The sequence below is a fragment of the Coturnix japonica genome, chromosome 5 (genome assembly GCF_054131305.1).
Source record: "Coturnix japonica strain WE chromosome 5, WE-NBRP24, whole genome shotgun sequence".
In the NCBI taxonomy this organism is placed as follows: Eukaryota; Metazoa; Chordata; class Aves; order Galliformes; family Phasianidae; genus Coturnix; species Coturnix japonica.
In genome coordinates, this window is record NC_140667.1 from 2704566 (window position 1) to 2723629 (window position 19064).

At 44.9% G+C, this 19064-nt stretch overlaps 1 protein-coding gene across 2 annotated transcripts in view; it reads right to left on the reverse strand.

Moving 5' to 3' along the window:
- Positions 1-700: 700 nt before the first annotated feature.
- PLCB2 (phospholipase C beta 2) overlaps positions 701-19064 on the reverse strand; it is a 33041-nt gene continuing 14677 nt past the window's right edge. For both annotated transcript variants that reach the window (XM_032444859.2, XM_015863277.2), the window contains 22 exons: positions 18812-18969; positions 17429-17511; positions 17098-17182; positions 15954-16125; positions 15302-15399; positions 14614-14710; positions 14451-14535; positions 13910-14034; positions 12745-12899; positions 12151-12315; positions 10943-11042; positions 10574-10678; positions 10004-10092; positions 9514-9610; positions 8591-8644; positions 7383-7593; positions 7018-7186; positions 6595-6671; positions 5489-5584; positions 4430-4487; positions 3973-4059; positions 701-3379 (listed from right to left, as the gene is read on the reverse strand). In XM_032444859.2, the coding sequence (XP_032300750.2) occupies positions 3107-3379; positions 3973-4059; positions 4430-4487; positions 5489-5584; positions 6595-6671; positions 7018-7186; positions 7383-7593; positions 8591-8644; positions 9514-9610; positions 10004-10092; positions 10574-10678; positions 10943-11042; positions 12151-12315; positions 12745-12899; positions 13910-14034; positions 14451-14535; positions 14614-14710; positions 15302-15399; positions 15954-16125; positions 17098-17182; positions 17429-17511; positions 18812-18969 (2639 nt within the window). In that variant the 3' untranslated portion in view covers positions 701-3106. The remainder of the gene's footprint in view (positions 3380-3972; positions 4060-4429; positions 4488-5488; positions 5585-6594; positions 6672-7017; positions 7187-7382; positions 7594-8590; positions 8645-9513; positions 9611-10003; positions 10093-10573; positions 10679-10942; positions 11043-12150; positions 12316-12744; positions 12900-13909; positions 14035-14450; positions 14536-14613; positions 14711-15301; positions 15400-15953; positions 16126-17097; positions 17183-17428; positions 17512-18811; positions 18970-19064) is intronic.

A 19064-nucleotide genomic window follows, 5' to 3' on the forward strand; every position in this document is an offset into this window, starting at 1 on the left:
ATATCTAAGTAAGTACGTTGCAAAATGCAGTCTTGCAGCCTACTCGGTGGGTAATTTCTGCTTTGAGATGTTGTTTCTTTTCTTCTTTTTCCCTCTGAAGATCTTTTCCTATCAGCTTCCAACAAGGTTACGTTTGTATCTCAGGGTTTGCTGTTCTTCTGTGTCATGTTTCCCCCCAAATGTTGCTTTCTCTTTTCCTTTCTGCCTTTCTGTGCTGTCTCAGCCCTGGCAGTCGGTGTGCACAGGCCTTTGAAGCTGGCAGGTGGAATAGAGATGAACAATTTGCTAAATCAAAGTGGGATCCTGCGTCTGCTGTCGTCTCCCAGTTGCACTTATGTATATATAATGGTGCCTGTCCTCGTCAAACAGAGCTCTGTGCTGGAAGCTGCAGCCACTTTAGTATCTCATTCATTTAATAACTTCCTCCAGAGGCTGTGATTTGTTTTCAATGTCCACACCCTTACAGCTTCCCAAAGAGCACCCTGGTGTTATTTCAGCCCTTGATTCCTCTAACCAAGTCACTGTCCAAAGGCTGGCAAGAGAACGATGTTCTGCTTGGAGGCGATGGCATATTTAGGAAATGGAGAAGCTGAATTTGAGACCTGTGCACACTCTATTACAGTCTGTGTGTAGGCTGGGCAACACGTGGGACTTGAACCCATATCCACTGGCCTCCATTTGGTAGATAAAGAAGGTGATCTTTTTTTTCGGTAAGAAATGCAGTGTTTTATTATCTTAGAAAATAAATAAGTCAGCAATGTACATCACACAATTCCAGTACTAAGTTAACACCACAGGGAGGTATTGGTCTCCTGTTGCATGTCAGACCAGGTTTGGAACATCTCATCTCATACCTACTTGAGCTGGTTTTTATGGCAGCACTTGACGTTACGTTCCCCAGTGCAGTTTCGAGGTGTAACAGCTCTCATCTGACAACCACTGCATGCTGCAGGTTCAACCATGATTGAGCTCACTGCTCCAGAAAAGACAGAAACCTGAAGAACAGGTCAAGGGGTGGAGAAGACTAATAGGCGATACTGCAGTGGCAATAGACGATACTGCAGCGGCACATTGTAGGGAGGGGAGAGAAACCCTTGCTGCAGTCAGGAATGCACAGTTTAAGGGCAAAGATTTCACTAACAAGAGCAGCTTTGCAGGCTGTATTCTTGCATGTTGGCTGGGTTTAATGATACTCTACCCTCTGCAGCTCTGTGGTGGCATGGCTGCCCAAATGGGTGCATTAAAGCAAGGGGCTGGTGTTAAGGCATACAGGATTTGATGGAAGGCCAGCGTGTTTCTGTTCTGTACTGAATTATTGCTGTTATTTCTTGCTTTTTTAGGATCCATTAGCAAGCTCTGTCTTACACAGTGCTAGGGAAGGAGTTGGGCCATATGTTGCCAGTTCCTTCCTTCTGGATGAGTGAGAACTCGCTGTTCAGAGCACAAAATCATAACACAGGTGAGAGAAAGTATGCATGGAGGCAGGGGACTGTGATGTAAGTTCTGCATTCACAACATAAGGCTTTGTTGTCCTAGAAAGTGTAAAGATGGCTAAGAGGAATGTGCCCTTTTTTCTGCTGCAAGACAAAGCCAAATCATTGGGAACCTGACCCTCTGCTGGAAAGGTTTTGTATGAGTGAAAACAGACAGCAGCAGGTGCCTGCTATGGCTAAAAGAGGCTGAGAACCATTCATCTTTCAAGTTGTGCTGCTGGGCAGAGCTGGGCAGATTTCCTTCAGTGAGGCTGTGGAACAAGACTTATTTGTTATGTCACCAAAGGGAGAGAATTGTTATCAGTCAGAGTGGTTGTAACTCATGGAGAAATGGGAAGTGAGTGAAGCTTTGGAGAAAGGTGTGAGCACTGCACCTTCACACAGAAGTAGTGTTGTCTTACACTGCAGGTCCCAAAGAGCATGTGAATTATTTGAGGAGTTGGGCTTTCCCAGGAGCAGATTCTCCTCATCACTGTTGAACCCACTGTTCTCATTCTTTAAGAGGGATGGCAGCAGGCAAAGGAAGCTTCAGAGATCTGCTGTTCTTTCAGCTACTGAATGGATGCAATGTGTTTTCTGTGCTGAGCTTTCTGTGTGAGGTACTCTTATGGGCAATATATAACTGTCTGGCTCTTCATTTGAGCAACATAATTATTTTCAAGCAGCTTAGAGATATTGGTAAAGGTTGCTATACTATGTAGCTTGGAGATAGTTTAGCTTCATGGGCAAAAGTTGCAGTGATGCTCTGTACAGCATCTAATTATGGTAGTAGAGAATCTGCAAGTGTGTTTGTGATAGCAGGAACCCGTGCTAAGGCTCTTAGGCTCCTCATAGTGTACCTTACAATTGTCCAACGAGTCTGCTGAAGACTGGAAGGGTCTTAGGAGATACTGGATTCAGATCTAAGAACTTGCCTGAAGACACACCAAAGTGGTAAAGTCAAAATAGGGAGTGAGAATCAGCCCCCGGGGTGGAAAACAACTGAAAAGCCCATACTGGTTGTGCAAGGAAGTGGAATGCTAAGAAACAAAAAGATAGGAGATTTAAACTGACCTTTCCTCCTACAAACAGGGGCTGTAATAGGTAGTTACCTGTTAGCAGGTACTGTTGCCAGGTGGAAGAGCACTTTAGGGAGCAACAGTTTCTCCTGAGCCTCTGCTGTTTCCATTCACGTGCATTTCTGAGGCTTTTTTCCAGGCTGGCTCTCAGCTGGTTGGAGCATCAACAGTGGACAGTTGGAGAGTTATATTTTGTTCAGAGGGATCTACTTCTGAGATTGCTATGGTGTGAACAAGTGCATAATGGACAATGAGGGATCTTGCTCTGAAAACTGACAACTGAACCCAGGCCAAAATATGCTGTTGTCAGTGCCAACAACCAGCTTGTCTTCAGCCCCACTGATGAAACACACTATAGTGCTAAGGAGAGTGAAGTGCTCGCTGTAGGTGAGCTCCTCAGACTATTTCCAATACCTAGAATAACAAAGTAGTAAAATTCCTGAAGGATTTCAGGAGTTACCCAGAATGGAAAGAAAAAGTAGTTTGTCAAGCTGGTCTTTAACTTCATTACATATGTCCATAAACATTCCGTAAGTGGAACAAAGGAAGCATTGCTCACAGAATGCTTTCCTCAATATTGATGTCTGTTTCTGCTCCTGGAGGCTCAGCTGTAGCTGCTTCCAGCCTTGACACCACTGCCCCTGGGATCTTCTCTTCCAGTTGCTTTATAGAGCCTTGTTCTTCCACGGGAATGCTCAGAACTGCTTCTTTCTGAATCACCGGCCCATCACGAAAGACTTCTTTCACATAGTTCTTCACCAACTCCTGCACTTCCACAGTCAGACTTTTCAACTTCACCTCGTATTCTGCTGCTGCCTCCTGCTGGAGCTGCAAACAGAGACCTCCAGTCAGCCTCCAGACACTGAGGATAAGCAGAATTCAGGCTCAAAACAGAATAAAAACTTGCTCTAAGAGAGACCACTGTGATGCAGTGTTAGCACTGTGCAGTTTTGGTCTCATTAAATGACATATCTCCACGCCTCAGGCAACCTTTGTCTTCCCTGCAGATAAAGGGAAGAGGAAGGATGCACTGTTGTGATTTGCACCACAATTTGGTACATGAATATGGTTTGAGAGTCTGAGGAGTTTGGGAAGGAGACTCACCTCTGCAAAAGACACAGCTCCATCCCATTTTAAATGCTGGGGGCTTTGTGTGATTAAATGAAGGCTATACAGGGACTGTAGGAGTGCAGTGTCCCTGCCTCAGCTTGCTGCAGGCTCTGTAGAGCCACCTTCACAGCCATTCATTTCCTCAGCATGCTGAGGAGTGGGTGGCTAAGTGTGTGTGTGTGGAGGATGAGTGCAGCAGTGATTCCAAATTCTAGTTAAAGAATACAGGAGGAAGACTGAGCCATGGTGCTGCTGTGGAACTACAGCACTGAGTAGCAGCAGTGAACCCAAAGCATTATCTCTGCCTTTACCTGGCCTTCTTTCTCTTGGATTGCTCTCAAATTCTCTGCCTGCTTCTCTTCCAGCTTCTGCTGATACCGGGCTGTCTTTTCTGTCAGCTTGAAAAAGAACAAAATAAAGAAAACCAACATCCAAATTTACATCAGTTATCATAAATGAATGTTTATAACAGCAAATAGAGGGGTATATATCACTTGTATTAGAAATTCAAAGTACTGAGGTCTGTTGGCTCTGCAACCAGCTGGGTGGACTGACTGAACTGTGTTGGAGCAGCAGGATCTTATTGAGGGTACTAACTGTCTGCAACTGCACTTTAGCTGCCTGAAGTAAGCACTCAGACCCCAATACAGCAACAGCTTAATGGGATTTAAATAGCTCAGAGAGCTCGCACTCCCCCCTGGCACATCTGATGCTGTACGTGAGACACCCCCACTTTGCACAGAACAGATTGCCACAAGCAGAACTTACCAGTTTGATTGTTTGGACCACTTCCTGGATGTGAGAGCTATTAATTTCTTTCTTCAACCTGTGAAGGAAAAAGTTTATATATATATAAAATCCTATAATGCATCTGTTATCTTTATATAAAGCCTGTTTATGAATACTGATAAAGTTCTATATGGCAGGACAGGACAGCTGGTGGTGTGTTACACTCTTGTTGCGTCCTCTCCTCTAAGCAGACAGTAAAAGGACCTTGCTGTGAGTAGGAAGCAGAAGAGGCAGTGTACCCTCTTCTATATACTTGAACATATGTAGCTTTTAGAACTGATTCATATCAAGCAGTCCTTGAGTACAAGAGCACAGCAGCAGAATTATTATTTTTGTAACAAAATGAAGGTCAAGGAAGGATGCAGCCATTACGCACCCAATCACACCCTGCTGAAACCATCATGGACAGATTCTAGTGAGGCTCGGGAAGACAGGGGGGTGAAATACTCATGAGGGCAGATGGGAAAGATTTAGAAGTGCTCCCAGACTTCAGCTGAATAGGATGGATGGAACACTGTCCCTCTGGCAAGAAGCTGAGAGGTAACAGAACCAAAGATACAGGGGCCATAGGGGAGGGTTGTCTTCAAGGTACCACTTCTCCATGGTAATTACCTTCCACTGCATCTCCATATGAGCTCCTAATCCCTGCAGATATTTCTGATGCTCTGCTCTCAGGCTATTCACAAGTGCAGTAAGTGACACGGATCTTGCTGACTGCTGCACATAAATTAAGCCTAGGGAGAAAGCTCCAGAAGCCAACGTCAGCAGAGCCTGCAGGAATGACACTATCACTGCAGTTAGGGAGCAGATGTTTGGCTTCACTTTGTACTGGAATGCACTGGAAAAAGAATGCTGTGCCTGAAGTGAAGACAGGCCAGCTTCTCTCCTCTGACCACTGGAGCTCTGCCACTGCCTCTTTGATTGCTTTCCAAAGTATCCCTGATGGTCACAGTGACTATGGAGTAGCGTTGTTCCCTGCCTGGAGCAGCACAGCTAGCATTCCAAAAAGATAAAACCCCACAACATCCACCTCAGTACCTCTCTTGAGCAGCCTTGTCACTAGTACTCCTCATCATGACTTGGATTCGGTCTAATCGTTTCGCCTCCAGCTTCTTCTTAATGTCTTTAATGTTGCTGTGAAAAGAAAAGTGTTCATCTTCCTAAGCGTCTCTTGTACCTTGGAGTTTTAGCTCTACTTTTAGACTGCATTGCTCCTTGCTCTGAGAGGCAAAGAACAGCATTTATATGCTGTATGCAAGAAGTACTCCCAAAGAATTCCTCCTCTCATAAGAAACAATAATCACTTCCCCATGGCATTCATGATGTTACACGTTTCTGTCACATCCTCCTCAATCATCTGTTCTTCAAGCTCACAGTCCTATTTATTCATTTTTTTTAACATAAATTACTATGGAGATAGATCTGGAGATGATGCTGCCATTTCTGCCTTGACCCCCACAGCCACCTTATTGCTGCTTAAGATCTCTGAATGTTTCACAGCCAGTTGTAGGTGTGACTCAACTAAATTACATTCTGTTGTTAGAAAACCATTACCTAACTGGTCAGCCTGTTTTTCTTAGTCTCGTCTGAATGTGATCAGCAGCTGAGGGAGACTGAGAATCATTCCTGATGGAGGACACTGAAAGAAGTTTCATCTGAAACTTGGCAGCTAAAGGCTAAAGAGGTAAAGAGGAACGAGCAGGGATTTTAGCTTCAGAACAGTGTGACTGCAAGAACAGATGGACATATGCCCAACTAGAAATTAGCAAATTGATTCTGTCAGTTTATTCAAGTGCTGGAGCCAAGACTGAGCCAATCAGTCCCTGGAAGGGATTATCTGATGTACTGGCTGCAGCACACGGAGGTGACAGACAGTGACTAGCAGCCTTGCTCCCTGTATTGACTCAGTCAAGGCTACTTGCTGCAGCTCAGGCACTAACACCTGTGGTAAGTTGCTCTCAACACTGCCACTGTGTGACTATGGGACACTGCGTCACGTTGCTGTACCTCAATTTACCACCAAATAAATGTTTCTCCTCTCTGTCATTCACTTGCTGTAGGACAGTGCTCTGCAATCTAACAGGAAATGCTCCCCAAACTAAGAGCTACTTATCATTAGTCTGCTGTTCAAATGCAGGGTTTACCTTTCTGATGACTCCTTCAGTGCCTTCAGCTCAGCTGTCTGCTTCTCCCTGGCTAGCTCTGTTATCTTGGCTGTTTGCTGTTGAAGGGATGAAAGTGAGATTAAAACCAAACAGACCAAGATGAGACACAGTGCACTGTCAGTATCTAATTACCACCAGTTTTAGCTTTAGCCCTTCCTGCACTGGAGTCCCAGGGCTGGTTAATTCATGAGGATGGGCCTCGATTTTGTAGCTTCTGACAAGCAAACATCACTTGTCTGCATTCTTTTCAAGTACCTTCTATGGTCCTGACAATTGCTCTGAGAGCTTCTCTGCCCCGTGGCCACATTTCTGACCTCACAGTTCAGTGAGGAACTTGTTTTTCAAGCTGTCCCTGCAGGGGATTTCACAGGCTACTTTTTGGTTGGCACATGCAGTCCTTACCTCTGTGGCATGCTGCTCTTTCCTTCTTCGAATTCCACTGTGGTATTCTTCCCCCAGGCGGACAAGCTCTATCTCCAGCCTTTCTTTCAGTTCCAAAACTCTGCTATCCATGCTTTCTGCCATTTCTACAGGTTGCACACAGGTACCGACATCACCTGTTGTCAGACTCCTGCAGAACACATACAGCAGCTGTGTTGCTTTTGGGATGCTAATACCCTGCTGACCCAACATCCACCCAACAGCCAAGTGACCCAGTGAGACACAGAGGCCTGTACTGCATTGCTTGGCCTTGTTCATCTCAGAAATCCCTCTGCTTTGGTCTATGGAAGTGCTCCACAGGCCAGAGAACCCTCTGCCATATTTACCTTTTCTTCTGGGTTTTCCTGGAGTGCGTGGATCTTTTCTTGCCTCCGGGGCAGACAGGGTCCAAAAAGAGAACAGAATATTTCTGCAGCAACTCTTCTCTCCTTTTACTTCCCTTCCGCTCCAGCTCCTTCAGCTCTTTCTCCTGCTTCTTCAACAGCTTCAGGAACAGCTTCATCTGCTGCAGCTCTGCAAGGCTGGCTGTCTGAGGCTCTGCAATACAAACAGAGGTTGCTTTCCCACCCTGCTGTGATGCCTCTTGGGGTCAGAGAGATGCCTTAATTCAATTTTCCTTCTATCTCCTCAGCATGGCATCCAGCTCAGCTCCCCACCTGCTGGCTGCCTGCCTTGGGGACAGCGAGAACAATTGCCTTCTGGCATTTTGCCCAGGGGAACATGATGGAGTAACATACCCTTATGTCTTTCTTTGCCTCCTCTTCCATAGTCCTAAGCAGCCCAAGCACTAAGCTAGCTGGCAGCTCTAATTATGAGGGAAAAGCTTTGTTATTTCATTACTATTTTTATTTTCTTTTGGAGGGGAATGAGGGGGGAGGCAAAGTCAGGTGACAATGACAAGAGCTGTCAGCTCTTCCAGTTCTAACAGTTGGCTTCACTTGTAAGGAATGAGTGAAAGGTCTCCCTAGGTCAGTGAAGACACTGAGAAGGAGGATGGCTGTGAACTGCTGGAGAACTTGTTATCTGGCAGCACCAAGTCTACTGACTGGCTTCAGATGTGGTTATCTAGCAAAAAAGCCACAGGGAGTTACCTTCACAGGGGAAGTCACTTTTACTTTTGGCTTCAAATGTGTAAAAACTTAGCTGAGCTTTGAGGGTGTGTCTACAAATGGGGGTCAAGTTCTTACTAAAGGCTCCTAGTGAGGACACTCAAGTGTGCAGCTCAACTGCAAGTCTCTTGGTCAGTAAGTCTGGTCTTTCAAATCAGAGCCCACTGAGCTCCATATTATGTGATACCTCTTGCCAGAGGGAATATTTACTGTGTATGTTTAGGAGTAACTTGAAAAAAAACCAACCAAACAAAACTTGCTGCACACAGCAATTATTTGGCACCATGGCCTGAGGGCAACAACTTTACTCTTGGCTAGGTTCCTCTTTAATTTGCAAACAGGTTTCAGCACCATTCCAGACAGAAGTTGGGCAGCGAAGGACCTGACAACACCTCAGCTCTCACAAACAGCACAAAGGGAATTACCTGCAAGCTGTGTCACTTCCTTCATGTTTCCATCCTTGACAAGAGCTGCTGCTCCTAAAATGACAGAAGAGGTTGCTGTCAGTGTTCCACCTTGGAACTTTGGGATGAAAATGGACAGAGGAGAGATCATCAATGCCAGAAATTAGAACAGAATGAGTAAATCTTAAGTGCACGGTGGGAGATGTGCTTTTACCTAACCTGAATGACTATCAATCACTTTGGATTAAGTGCAGGTTCAAGAAATGCTCCTTCTGGCACTGTCACAGACATCTGTTACATTTGTTGGTTATCTTGTTTTGCAAGGTCAAGAAGGTGCCCATATGAGAGGAACAAGCAATGTTATGTGATCTTTCTCTGTTACATCTTAATTGAACAGAGTAATAAATGCTTTCTTCAGTAGTAATAAATGCAACAGACTTTGCCTCCTGTTCAAGGAAATCCATTAACTTTTTTTCAACTCTTATAAATAAGTCTAGTGCTCACATCTGAGCTGGTGAATAAAACTACCAGCCTCTACAGCTCCCAACATTACACAGAAGTTCTGTGTAAGCACAGTTTCACAAGGCACTGAGTTTTCAGGGAGAACACTTAGAATGTCAGAAGGAACAGTGAGCTACAAGAGATCCTTCAACAACAAAGAGCTGAAGGGCAGAGAGGTGTTAAGGGTTAGGACCAAACCAGATAATACATTTCCATTGCAGAGTAAAAGCAGTGTATGTGTCACATCCATTCCAACCACAATACCCAAAGCACACACACAATTTTTGCTATTAATGACAAGCACCAGAATGTAAGTTGCTGAACTGGTTCAAGAAGTTCTGATCCTGTTACCAAGGATCTTCATCTTCCAGCACTATCTTTTTCCAGGCATGTGAGTGCCTGGCTTTCCCCTCTGTAAGTTCATCCCATGGCTCTGGCTTTACCTGCAGGCCCATTGGCAAAAGGGGTGCTGAATTTCCTGGCAGACTCAGGTATCCCATTATTTTCAGGGAATGAGAAGTTCCTCTGCATGTCAGGCCTCTACAACAAAGATCAGAGGTAAATCTAAGGATAGCAAATGGAACTGGAGACTGACATTAGGAAATAAAAGTTGCAGCAAAGACACACAGAGAGCTCTCATGTGCTTTCTCCATTGTTGATCTCTTAGGAAATCTGCCTGTATGCCACAAAGTTTCCCCCTTTGTTGGCAATGGTGTTAACTACTCATAGCTAAGAGAAGCTGCTATTAGTCTCTGACACTTTCCACTTCTATACCCAAGGCAGTCCTCTGCCTGCCTAGATGTAACACATAGGCTTGTTGTGGACAGCCTTGCTCCAGGACAGTGGGCAGCCCCTTGACAGTCCCCCCTGATACTTCAGATCAATTCCATGCAGCACATCTTAAAGACAATGGCAGAACTTGGGAAAACTTACCTCCACCTCCGAGCCATCTTTTAGACTAACTGATCGCTTTTCTTGCAGACTGAAGAACTTAATTGGGTTGGAGAGAGCAATAGTCAGATCTAGAAACAAAAAGGAAATGTTGCTTGAATTACCAAATAACACTGAGCACCCTCTGGTTTCCTTTCTGGCAAAAGGCAAAAAGTTGTGGAGAAGACAGACCAGGCTAAGACTGTCAGCTTGCACGCCTGCTCCAACCCTCATCCAATGCTGCGTTAACCCAATTTTTTTTCCTATTAAGAATCTGTGTTAAAACCATCAGTTTCCCAGCATTTCTCTCCATGAACAAGGTTCATTTCTATGGATACAGAGAAAGAGAGTATGGTCAAAACCATACTATTGACAAGAAGTCCTGTGGCAGTTGCCATGACATCCTACTTGGCTTTGTTCATGACTGTTAAAAAGTTTTGCTGCTAATATCTCCAGAGGGGTGTTTTCCTCATTTCTCTCTGTTTGGCCATTCCCTATTTAAAGGAAGAGGACAGAAAATGCTTCTAGACTGAAGCTTGGACAAAACCCCAGGCACATTCTGAAGCATCCTACCTGCCCAAGCATCAGGGACGTAATCCTTTACTTCCAGGTACACAAATAGAGAGGGCATGGTGAGTGGCATGTTACTTTCACTGCGGAGACAAATGTGGTGATAGCCTGAAAGCAGAAAGCAGAAGAGATGAGTTGACACAATCTCCTCCCTTCTCGTCTATGTGCCCTAACAGTAAAATGAAGCCTCTGTCTGCAGGAGGGCATGGTGAATATGTACGGTGCTAAACCAAGGATATAATCAGATGAAACTGAAGGCTCCAATGCCTACAGGTGATATTCCACACAACAGGTGTAGAAGGAAAACATGCAGATGTTCAGATGGATATACCTCAAGATTACCCAAGAGGAAGGGATTGCCACAAAACCTACCTGAGTGTACTGCAATAATGGGAATGATACGATGACCAATGAACTTTCCTCCTTCCTCAAAGGCCACGATTTTGAGTGATGCCAGCTCAGGCATCATGATCTAGAGAAAAACACAACAAAACATCACACAGTGTGAGACACCTTCACTCTGTTCCTTAACAGCATATTGGCTTCACTGAGCACAACTTCACTCCTTCCAACAAGACAGTGCAATCTCATAGAATCATAGAATTGTTTGAGTTGGAAGGGACCTTTGAACGTCATCCAGTCCAAATCTCCTGCAATGGACAGGGATATCTCTCTAGAGAAGCCATCTCCTGTTTCCAAACGCTGTAAATTAAAGCTGCAGTTTGTCATGAGCACAAGTGAAGTTACAAAAACTCCACCAAACACAGGCTTCTCAGAGGAGAAACTGCAAGGGATTGCAGGAGGGCAGGCTACCTAAAGAATAAGCTGTGCAATAAACCCTCCAAACCAGCACTCCCACAAAGCAATTCACAGAATGAGGAAACGCATTTGGAAAGATAATTTAGCAAGCATGGTAACTTTGCCATAAGGGCTGTTTCATCATCCTCTCTCATTTTTTTTTTCTGCCATAAAATTCTAAAACTAAAAATCAGTCTGTCAAAACTGTAGCCTGAAAAGCATTTTCTGAAATGAGGATAATATTTATCTACCGCATCCCAAGTAGGCTGAAAATATCTGCTATCTCACAGTGTGTTGGCAGAGCTGAATTTGTAATGCACCTTTCTTCTAACTGCAGAAAAGCCAGACCTTAATATCGCCTTTGCTTAACCCCCCCATAGCTGGATTAGTGAGCACTGAATTCTGGCAGACAAACAGGACAGCCTTCTGTTATCAGGCACAGATGAAAACCTCCTGCTGGTCCCATTACTTGCCCATCACGCCTGCTCCCCATTGACAATTTAACCACAGTTTCCTTCTGCTTCCTTATGCTTGAAGTCTTCAAATCTAATCAGTGAATTCATTCTGAAGTGCACCACCAAGGGGAGGTTGAACCTGTTATTTCCATCAATGTTCCCAGCCGCTCCATATCTGTACAAAGGAACCTTCATGGAGAGCTGTTTTGTAGATTGTTTGGATATTATCTCAGGGTGCAACGCTCTTGGTCTGTTTAAAGCCACAAGTGAGCTCTCCAGTGAGTCCCTCCTGGTGTCACTCCGAATCCTTACAGAAGTGCTCCTTACCTTTTCAAAAACAAAAGGTTCTTCTTTCCAAACAGGGTTTATGGAATTGGCTGTGGAGGTCACTTTGGTTCTGTATTTGCGCTTCGTGTCCCTTGGCAGCCCAAACAGCTCCACTTCCACATACGTCTTCACACTGCGGTCTGAGAGGAATTGACCAGAAAGTATCTGTGAGCAAACAGAAATGTTCATTAGCTGAAAAGAATAAAACAAAAGAACGCACCCACACCTTAAGTTCCTCTCCAGCTCCAAATCACCTTTTCTGCTGCACCTTCCAATCCACAATAGGCTTTTCTTTTACCTTTCCTTCACCCCTGTTTCTTGCACCAACACTTCCTCCACCTTCCTCCCTCCCCAGCATCACAGCCTTGGCATCCTTCTGCTTGGCAGATGCTAATTTTCCATTCTCTTGTGATTATGATTAATTTGAAACAGCAAAAAGGTGGGGAGTTGCCACGGAAACGCATTTCTCTCACAGGATTCCCTGGGTTCATTTGCCACTAAGAACCCCACTGGGTAATAAATAGAGGGGTCATACACACTGGTTATATAGCAAATGGCTGTCAGAGGAGGAAGAGCTCCAAGGGCTGTACTTGCCGTGACAGACAGGGTGCTTGCCACCACCACATCAATGCGCTCCACTGAGAAAGGGTCAAACTGCTTGTCTGGACGCCGCATGAATTCGTGCTTGAGCAGGTAGCCACACTGGCCATTGAACTCAAACAGAGCCATGTTCTGCTGCATGGGGACATCTGAGATACAAAGAGAGGAAAGCAATGAGCAAAACTGCTGTGAGATCTAATCAGGTGGCTCTCAGTGAGCTGAGAGGTGCTGTACTTTTGCAGCCCACGCTAACCAAAGACTCACAAAGCCCTTTCAAAAACTAATTAAGTCTCTCAGCACCCTACAGAGAAAAATATTACAGCAGCTATTATGAGAAAGGTAAAGTGGTTTGCTTATGATTGCACCATAAATCATGGGTAGAACTAAATTAAATACTCTAAGAAGTACCCGCTGTTGTGGGTGTGAGGCAAATCATTGCCTGAACCTCTCCACTCCTTCCTTCTGTCATTCTGGGGCTCCCTTCAGTCCATCCTCTCCTCTGCCACCTCTTGTCTTACTAACAGTGGCTTATGGTTTTGGCACCTGTCTTTGGTATGATATCCTCTTCATAACCAATCTCTCACTCTCTCTTTTATTTTATTTCCCTCCTATTGATCCTGTAAGCCAGTCTACTCCACTCTCCATACATGAGACAGAGGAAACAGTAAAGAACAGTGTTATCTGAAGGCTTTTCTTTGCCTCCCCTTACGCTGGCTGTGCAGCAAGAAATGGCTTTTCTTCCCTGCTCAGGTCAGTGTACTGGAAATAATAGCACAGACAGAACAGCCCTGTGGCCAGATGGAGCTATGCCTGCTGCCTTGTAGGAAAAGGGAATGCAGGAGCTCCTGGTGCCTTCATTCACGTTATTTACTCTGACATCATGTTACAAACTAGGCAGACATGGTACCCAGATATTGGACAGCAAGCCTGTGCACACGTATAAACATAAACATGTCGGACAGGCATTGCAGGCTCTGCATGCCTGGACTGTGCTGGACCCAGAAAGGTGCTGTTGGTCTGTGAGAGACTCAGAGAAGAGCAACACTCTGGGAACAAGGAGTGCAGAACAGGAGTGGTAGAAAACAGCAGGGAAGAAAGATAATGAACATGAGCACACTGCCTCACCCACTGAGAAGCTGGAAGACAACATGACACTCACCCATGGTCTGGAAGTTCAGTGCCACCATCTGACAGCCAACGTTCCAGAACATCTGGGGCATGTAATTGGAGGAGTCCATCCGGGTGCCTTTGGGGTAAATCCGGCTCATCTGGCGCTTGTTGTATCTACAATTGCTCTATTGGAACCCAAACTGGAGCACTCCTTGTGCACCCTGGCACTAGCTCATGAATTCAGATTTAAGAGTCATTTAAGCTCTCCTATGAAAACTCAGAGCCTTCTGAAGAAGAAGAAAGAGAAGCTGGGGCAACAACACTCCTTTCCTACATCTCTTCCTGTTTAAGAGTAAACATCTAACAGCTTTGCCTTTTGTTAATGCAGGATGCCTGCTGTCAAGAATCAATGTGAGAAGCCCAAGCCACCCTTGTGGCTTGTGCATCACCAGCACCTGCACACTTTACACCTGTGATGAAGAGTTTACCATATCCTGAACCCAGAATTCAGTTGACTGCACCTTAGCCTTAACCCATCTCTCACACTTCATACAACCAACTGCAGGGGGCAAACGTTGCCAAAAGGATACTCTACGAACTGCACAGGGAACTTGGTCAGCAGATCGTAAGCCTTCAGTTCAGTGAAGGAAGAGATGACGTAACTCCGGTTCTTCTCTAGAAAGAGAAGACAAGAAAGTGTTTAGAAGAAAGGTGCACCCAGTCCTCATTGCGTGTGATGAGAGACTGACTTACGGGCAGAGACTTCAAAGGAGTCAAATTTGATGGGCTGTATGTAATTAACAAGGCTGGACATTTCCTCATACGCCGTCACTTCCAAACCAGCAGTGCCCTGAGCAGGAAAAGAAATGCAACAAAATACAAAAGAAGAAAAATGAAGAGACCTTTTCCAGAGATGAAATAAAACACATCTGGACAGTTCATAAGAAGTTCAGGACCTCTGTAACCTGTCAAAGTCTGTCAAAACCTTTGGGACAAACCAGGAAGATAAACTGTTTGCCCTCTTCTCTGAGTAACACTAGGGAAAGGGAAATGGGAAATGGATCTTTTCCATTCAAGGCAATGCTGATCTGCTTCTTCCCCTTTAGAAGCAGCACTTCATGTTTCTATAACTTTTATCAGGCTAAGCCTTTCCAAACACCCTGAGGGCAGAGAGTTACCTCCAAATCAAGCAGAATATCAAAGTCAGGTTCAGAAATAATACCTCTTCTCTATGGCCTCTATATTTGTCACAACTTTTGCAGGAGGGTTGCATGAAGGAAGGGAAGGAAGCAAAGCTGTCATAGCATGGTTTGCTCCCCTTTGCATTTTGATATTAGTTAATCTCCATTCAGAACAGTGAGTTTCCAGAGAAAATTGGAGGACAGGGGGAAAAAAAACAACAAACAAACCAGAAAAGGAACAGAGACCATAATAACAGTACCTCATCTGACTGCATCTTCTTTATTTCCTCTTCATCCAGGTTTCCAAGCTGATCATCCTCTTCCTCTGGTTCCTCTTCAGCCACATCACCTGCCCAGACTAAGCATAGAGCCCACATCAGTAGTGCTTAGTAGAACGTGAAGACAAGATTCCATGACTGCTCTGACTGCAAACAGTGAAGAGCTCTGAGGGTCCTGAGGGAAGTGGCAGATGAAGTTACTAAGCCATTGTATTTGAGAAGTTGTGGCAGTCTGATGAAGTTCCCACTGACTGGAAAAGGGGAAACATAACCTCAACTTTTACAAAGGAACAAAAAGGAAGACCTAGGGAACTATAGGCCAGTCAGTCTCACCTCTGTGCTCAGCCAGGTCATGGAGCAGATCCTCCTGGAAACTATGCTAAAGCACATGGAAAATAGAGAGGTGACTGGTGACAGCCAATATGACTTTACTATTAAGTATTTAGTTGGAACAGTGTCTGAAAATATTCCGAAGATTTAGTTTATCTTCTAAGCTTACGCTTCTTCTTGAGATGCCTGAATTGATGACTGGTATCGCCTTGCCTAGAGCTACTATCAGGCAATTTGGAAAGTCCCTAGCAGGTCAGACTTGCTCATCTAGCTACACTGGTCCCATTTTCCCCCTTTGACATACCAGTATCTTCAGCATCCATAAAAGCTGGCTGCTCCATGATTTCTGTTTCCACATTCTTCCCCTTCTTCATAGAATTCTGCCTCTTCTCAGATACAGACTGTTTCTTTTTGTTCTTAATTAAGATTTTCCCTAAGAGATCCTTAGGACTTGGCAGAGGAACTCCTGGCTTCAGCTGCAAAAGAGAAACTTCAAAATGAACTTTCTTTGCAAAGATACAACTTAGACACTCAGCCATCCTGCCCCTCCTGTGGTCACTTACTGGCGCATGAAAACACCTCTCACCCACTGTATATTTTAATTTCTCCACCTACAGGCACGTCCCACTATATCTAGGCTGATTTTTTCCTAAGTCTTCACCTTCCTAAATTAAAAAATCTCAAAGGCAGTGGCTTTGTATGTCACATGAGGATGTGTGACTCAGATTGCTTCCGTACCTACACTCCCCATACAGATAGCAACAGATCTATTAGTAATTCAGAATCATAGAATGGCCTGAATTGAAAAGGACCACAATGATCATCCAGTTCCAACCCCCTGCTATGTGCAGGGTCACCAACCACAAGACCAGGCTGCCCAGTCCCACATCCATCCTGCTGTTTCTCCCCATTGCCTGGGCAAAGACACGGGACTGGACAGTGGGCAATCATCAGTGTGATCCCTGTTTGTTTTCAGCTCTTTTTATCTCAGTGTGATGCATGTCACTGGCCTGCCCATCTATGCCCCCAAGGGGTTATTTCCAGGCTGGAAACAGGAATTTAGAAACAATGGTTGGAAGAGCCTGAAATGCTACTATGCCCTCACTCCTGGTTCTTTCCAAAGCAAGTGCAGACACCCTTGAAAATACACTGATTCATCTTGGTGCAATGGGAACAGCCTGGTCACTTACAGCTCAGTTTCCAAAGTCACTGAAGGGATGGAGCATTAGGAGCAGGGTCAGACAAGTTCTCAGGAAAAACCCTGTGACTGAGAAGTCTTTCCTCCACTTGTCAGGTTACTCACCCCAATGTACTGAGCTCATTTATCCTTTTTCATCACTGTCCTTATATCCCCTGTGGCATCTCCTGGCATCAGGAGCCACTTTTTTCTTCAGAAAGACCTCTCCCCTAACCAGGTTCTTCAGCCTCCTTCCCCAGCTCCCACTTACTGGGTATTTCTCCAGAGGCTCTGTCAGCAGCATATCTCCAAATATGGTTCGGCAGTACTCAGCCATCTTTGCCTGCTGCTTAGGCCTAATAAACAAAGAGATAAAGCTGGAGTGAGCAGAAAAACAGATGCCCAAATCCAGAGTTTAGCATGAGCAACTATCTTGAGATCCATAAATCCTCACCCACTTAGAATTGCCACAGAAATCCCTAACAGTGTTTCATGTCAACACAGGCACTCATTTCAAACCAATCAGCCCTGGTCTGTTCTGCTCTGGACAACAGAGAATACAATCTTCCCACGTTGTGTCACCACAATCACCAGATACTCACGAGTCCACGTGGTTCTCAAACGAGAGGATGACAGGGTAAAGAGATGTTTTGAAAGCACTTTCTGCAATGGCCTCAATGGCGTCCTGAGGGAGAGCACATCACAGAGACCAGCACTCATTAGTAACAGATCTGATCTCCCCACAAAACTGATCCCTCCCCATGTTTCGAATCTCTACAGTGATCAGTCAGGGGCTTCTCCAGTAAAAAAGTTTACACCAGCCTCTGAAGCTGCCCAATTCTCTGTCATTTCACCTGCTCACAACATGCTTCAAATCCAGCAGCAGAGAAATCTGGAATGTTCACTCACCAGCAGTGCTGACATTTCCAATGCAAATACCATGGAAACATACTCAGTATTAATAACATTGAGGAAAAAAAAAGTAAAAAAAATCATATTATCTCCAAATCCCTGTTAAGCTCCACAAACTTTCCACTATTTTCTTCCCATTGCTGCTTAATGACATGGTAAAGAAGCATCACTTGCTCCTTTGCAATTACCTTCCAGCCCTGATTCTAGTTGTGTTTGTGTATTAACTTTACACGTGGGCTCCAGATTAAATGGTGAGACCAGGTCTAGCACCAGGACCTCAATGTGGTGGTCCCACGTTGGGTAAGAAATATTTTAGTACTTGAGAAGCATTGGAACTGGGGAAAGATACGGAATATGAATAAAGAGCTTTAAAATGAAGAAGTGCCCTCCTGTTGGCAGCTGCTGTGTACATGAGGGCAGAAAAATAAGCGTGGTGCATTGATTTTTAACCTGCAAGCTGTCTGTAACTTCTGTGGATGAATGCCCTGCATTTGCAAGGCTTTGAACTGTGCTTCAGAAGCCTGGGAGCTGAGCCCTCAGGGAAGCTGTCTGCTCAGTGCGCTAGAGGGCAGTTGCTCCACCAGATAGATATGTAATTAAGTAATTAAAATATGTTCCTCCAAAGCACCACCAGCTGAGGTTGTAAAGCACACTTTAACTCACTTTAAATGTTTGTTTTCTACAAGCCACCTCGATTGTTTGTCTGTCTGGCATCCAGCTGTAAAACTCTCATGCAATTTTCTGTCCATATATCCATCGTGCTACACAACTCTGCATGCAGGCACACCAGCTCAATTGTCCCTCCATCACTTCTAATCGACTACCTGTATTCCCATCACTCATTCATCCTCATCTACCTTTCGTGGTCCTCCAGGTCCAATGATGCACACAAAATCCAACCTCTTGCACATATGCTCATCTTTCATTCTATCTACACATTCATTCCCTTGTGACCTTGCCATGAATCTTTCTCTTTCAAAACATCTTTGCCCATATGTTTGACTGTCAGTCAACTTGAATGGATATCAGTCTAAATCCAAGCAAGGGCAAGTGTGTGGAGAAGAATCCTGTACCTTGAAGAGGATTTCAGTTGTCATGGTGAACCCGTGAGTGATGATGGGCTCCTCGTCTGGGGGACGGCCCTTCCAGCAATCCAGCTCCACACAGCGACACCCAGCCAGCAGCGTCTGACGGTACATTTCAGGAGATGAGACACCAGAAAACTGGCCAGCTGGAGGAGAACACAAGGAGGGAGGTTCAGCTTTAGCCATTCACGTGGGGCACCAGCAAAAACATCTGCTGTCTTTGAGCAGAATGAAAATATGT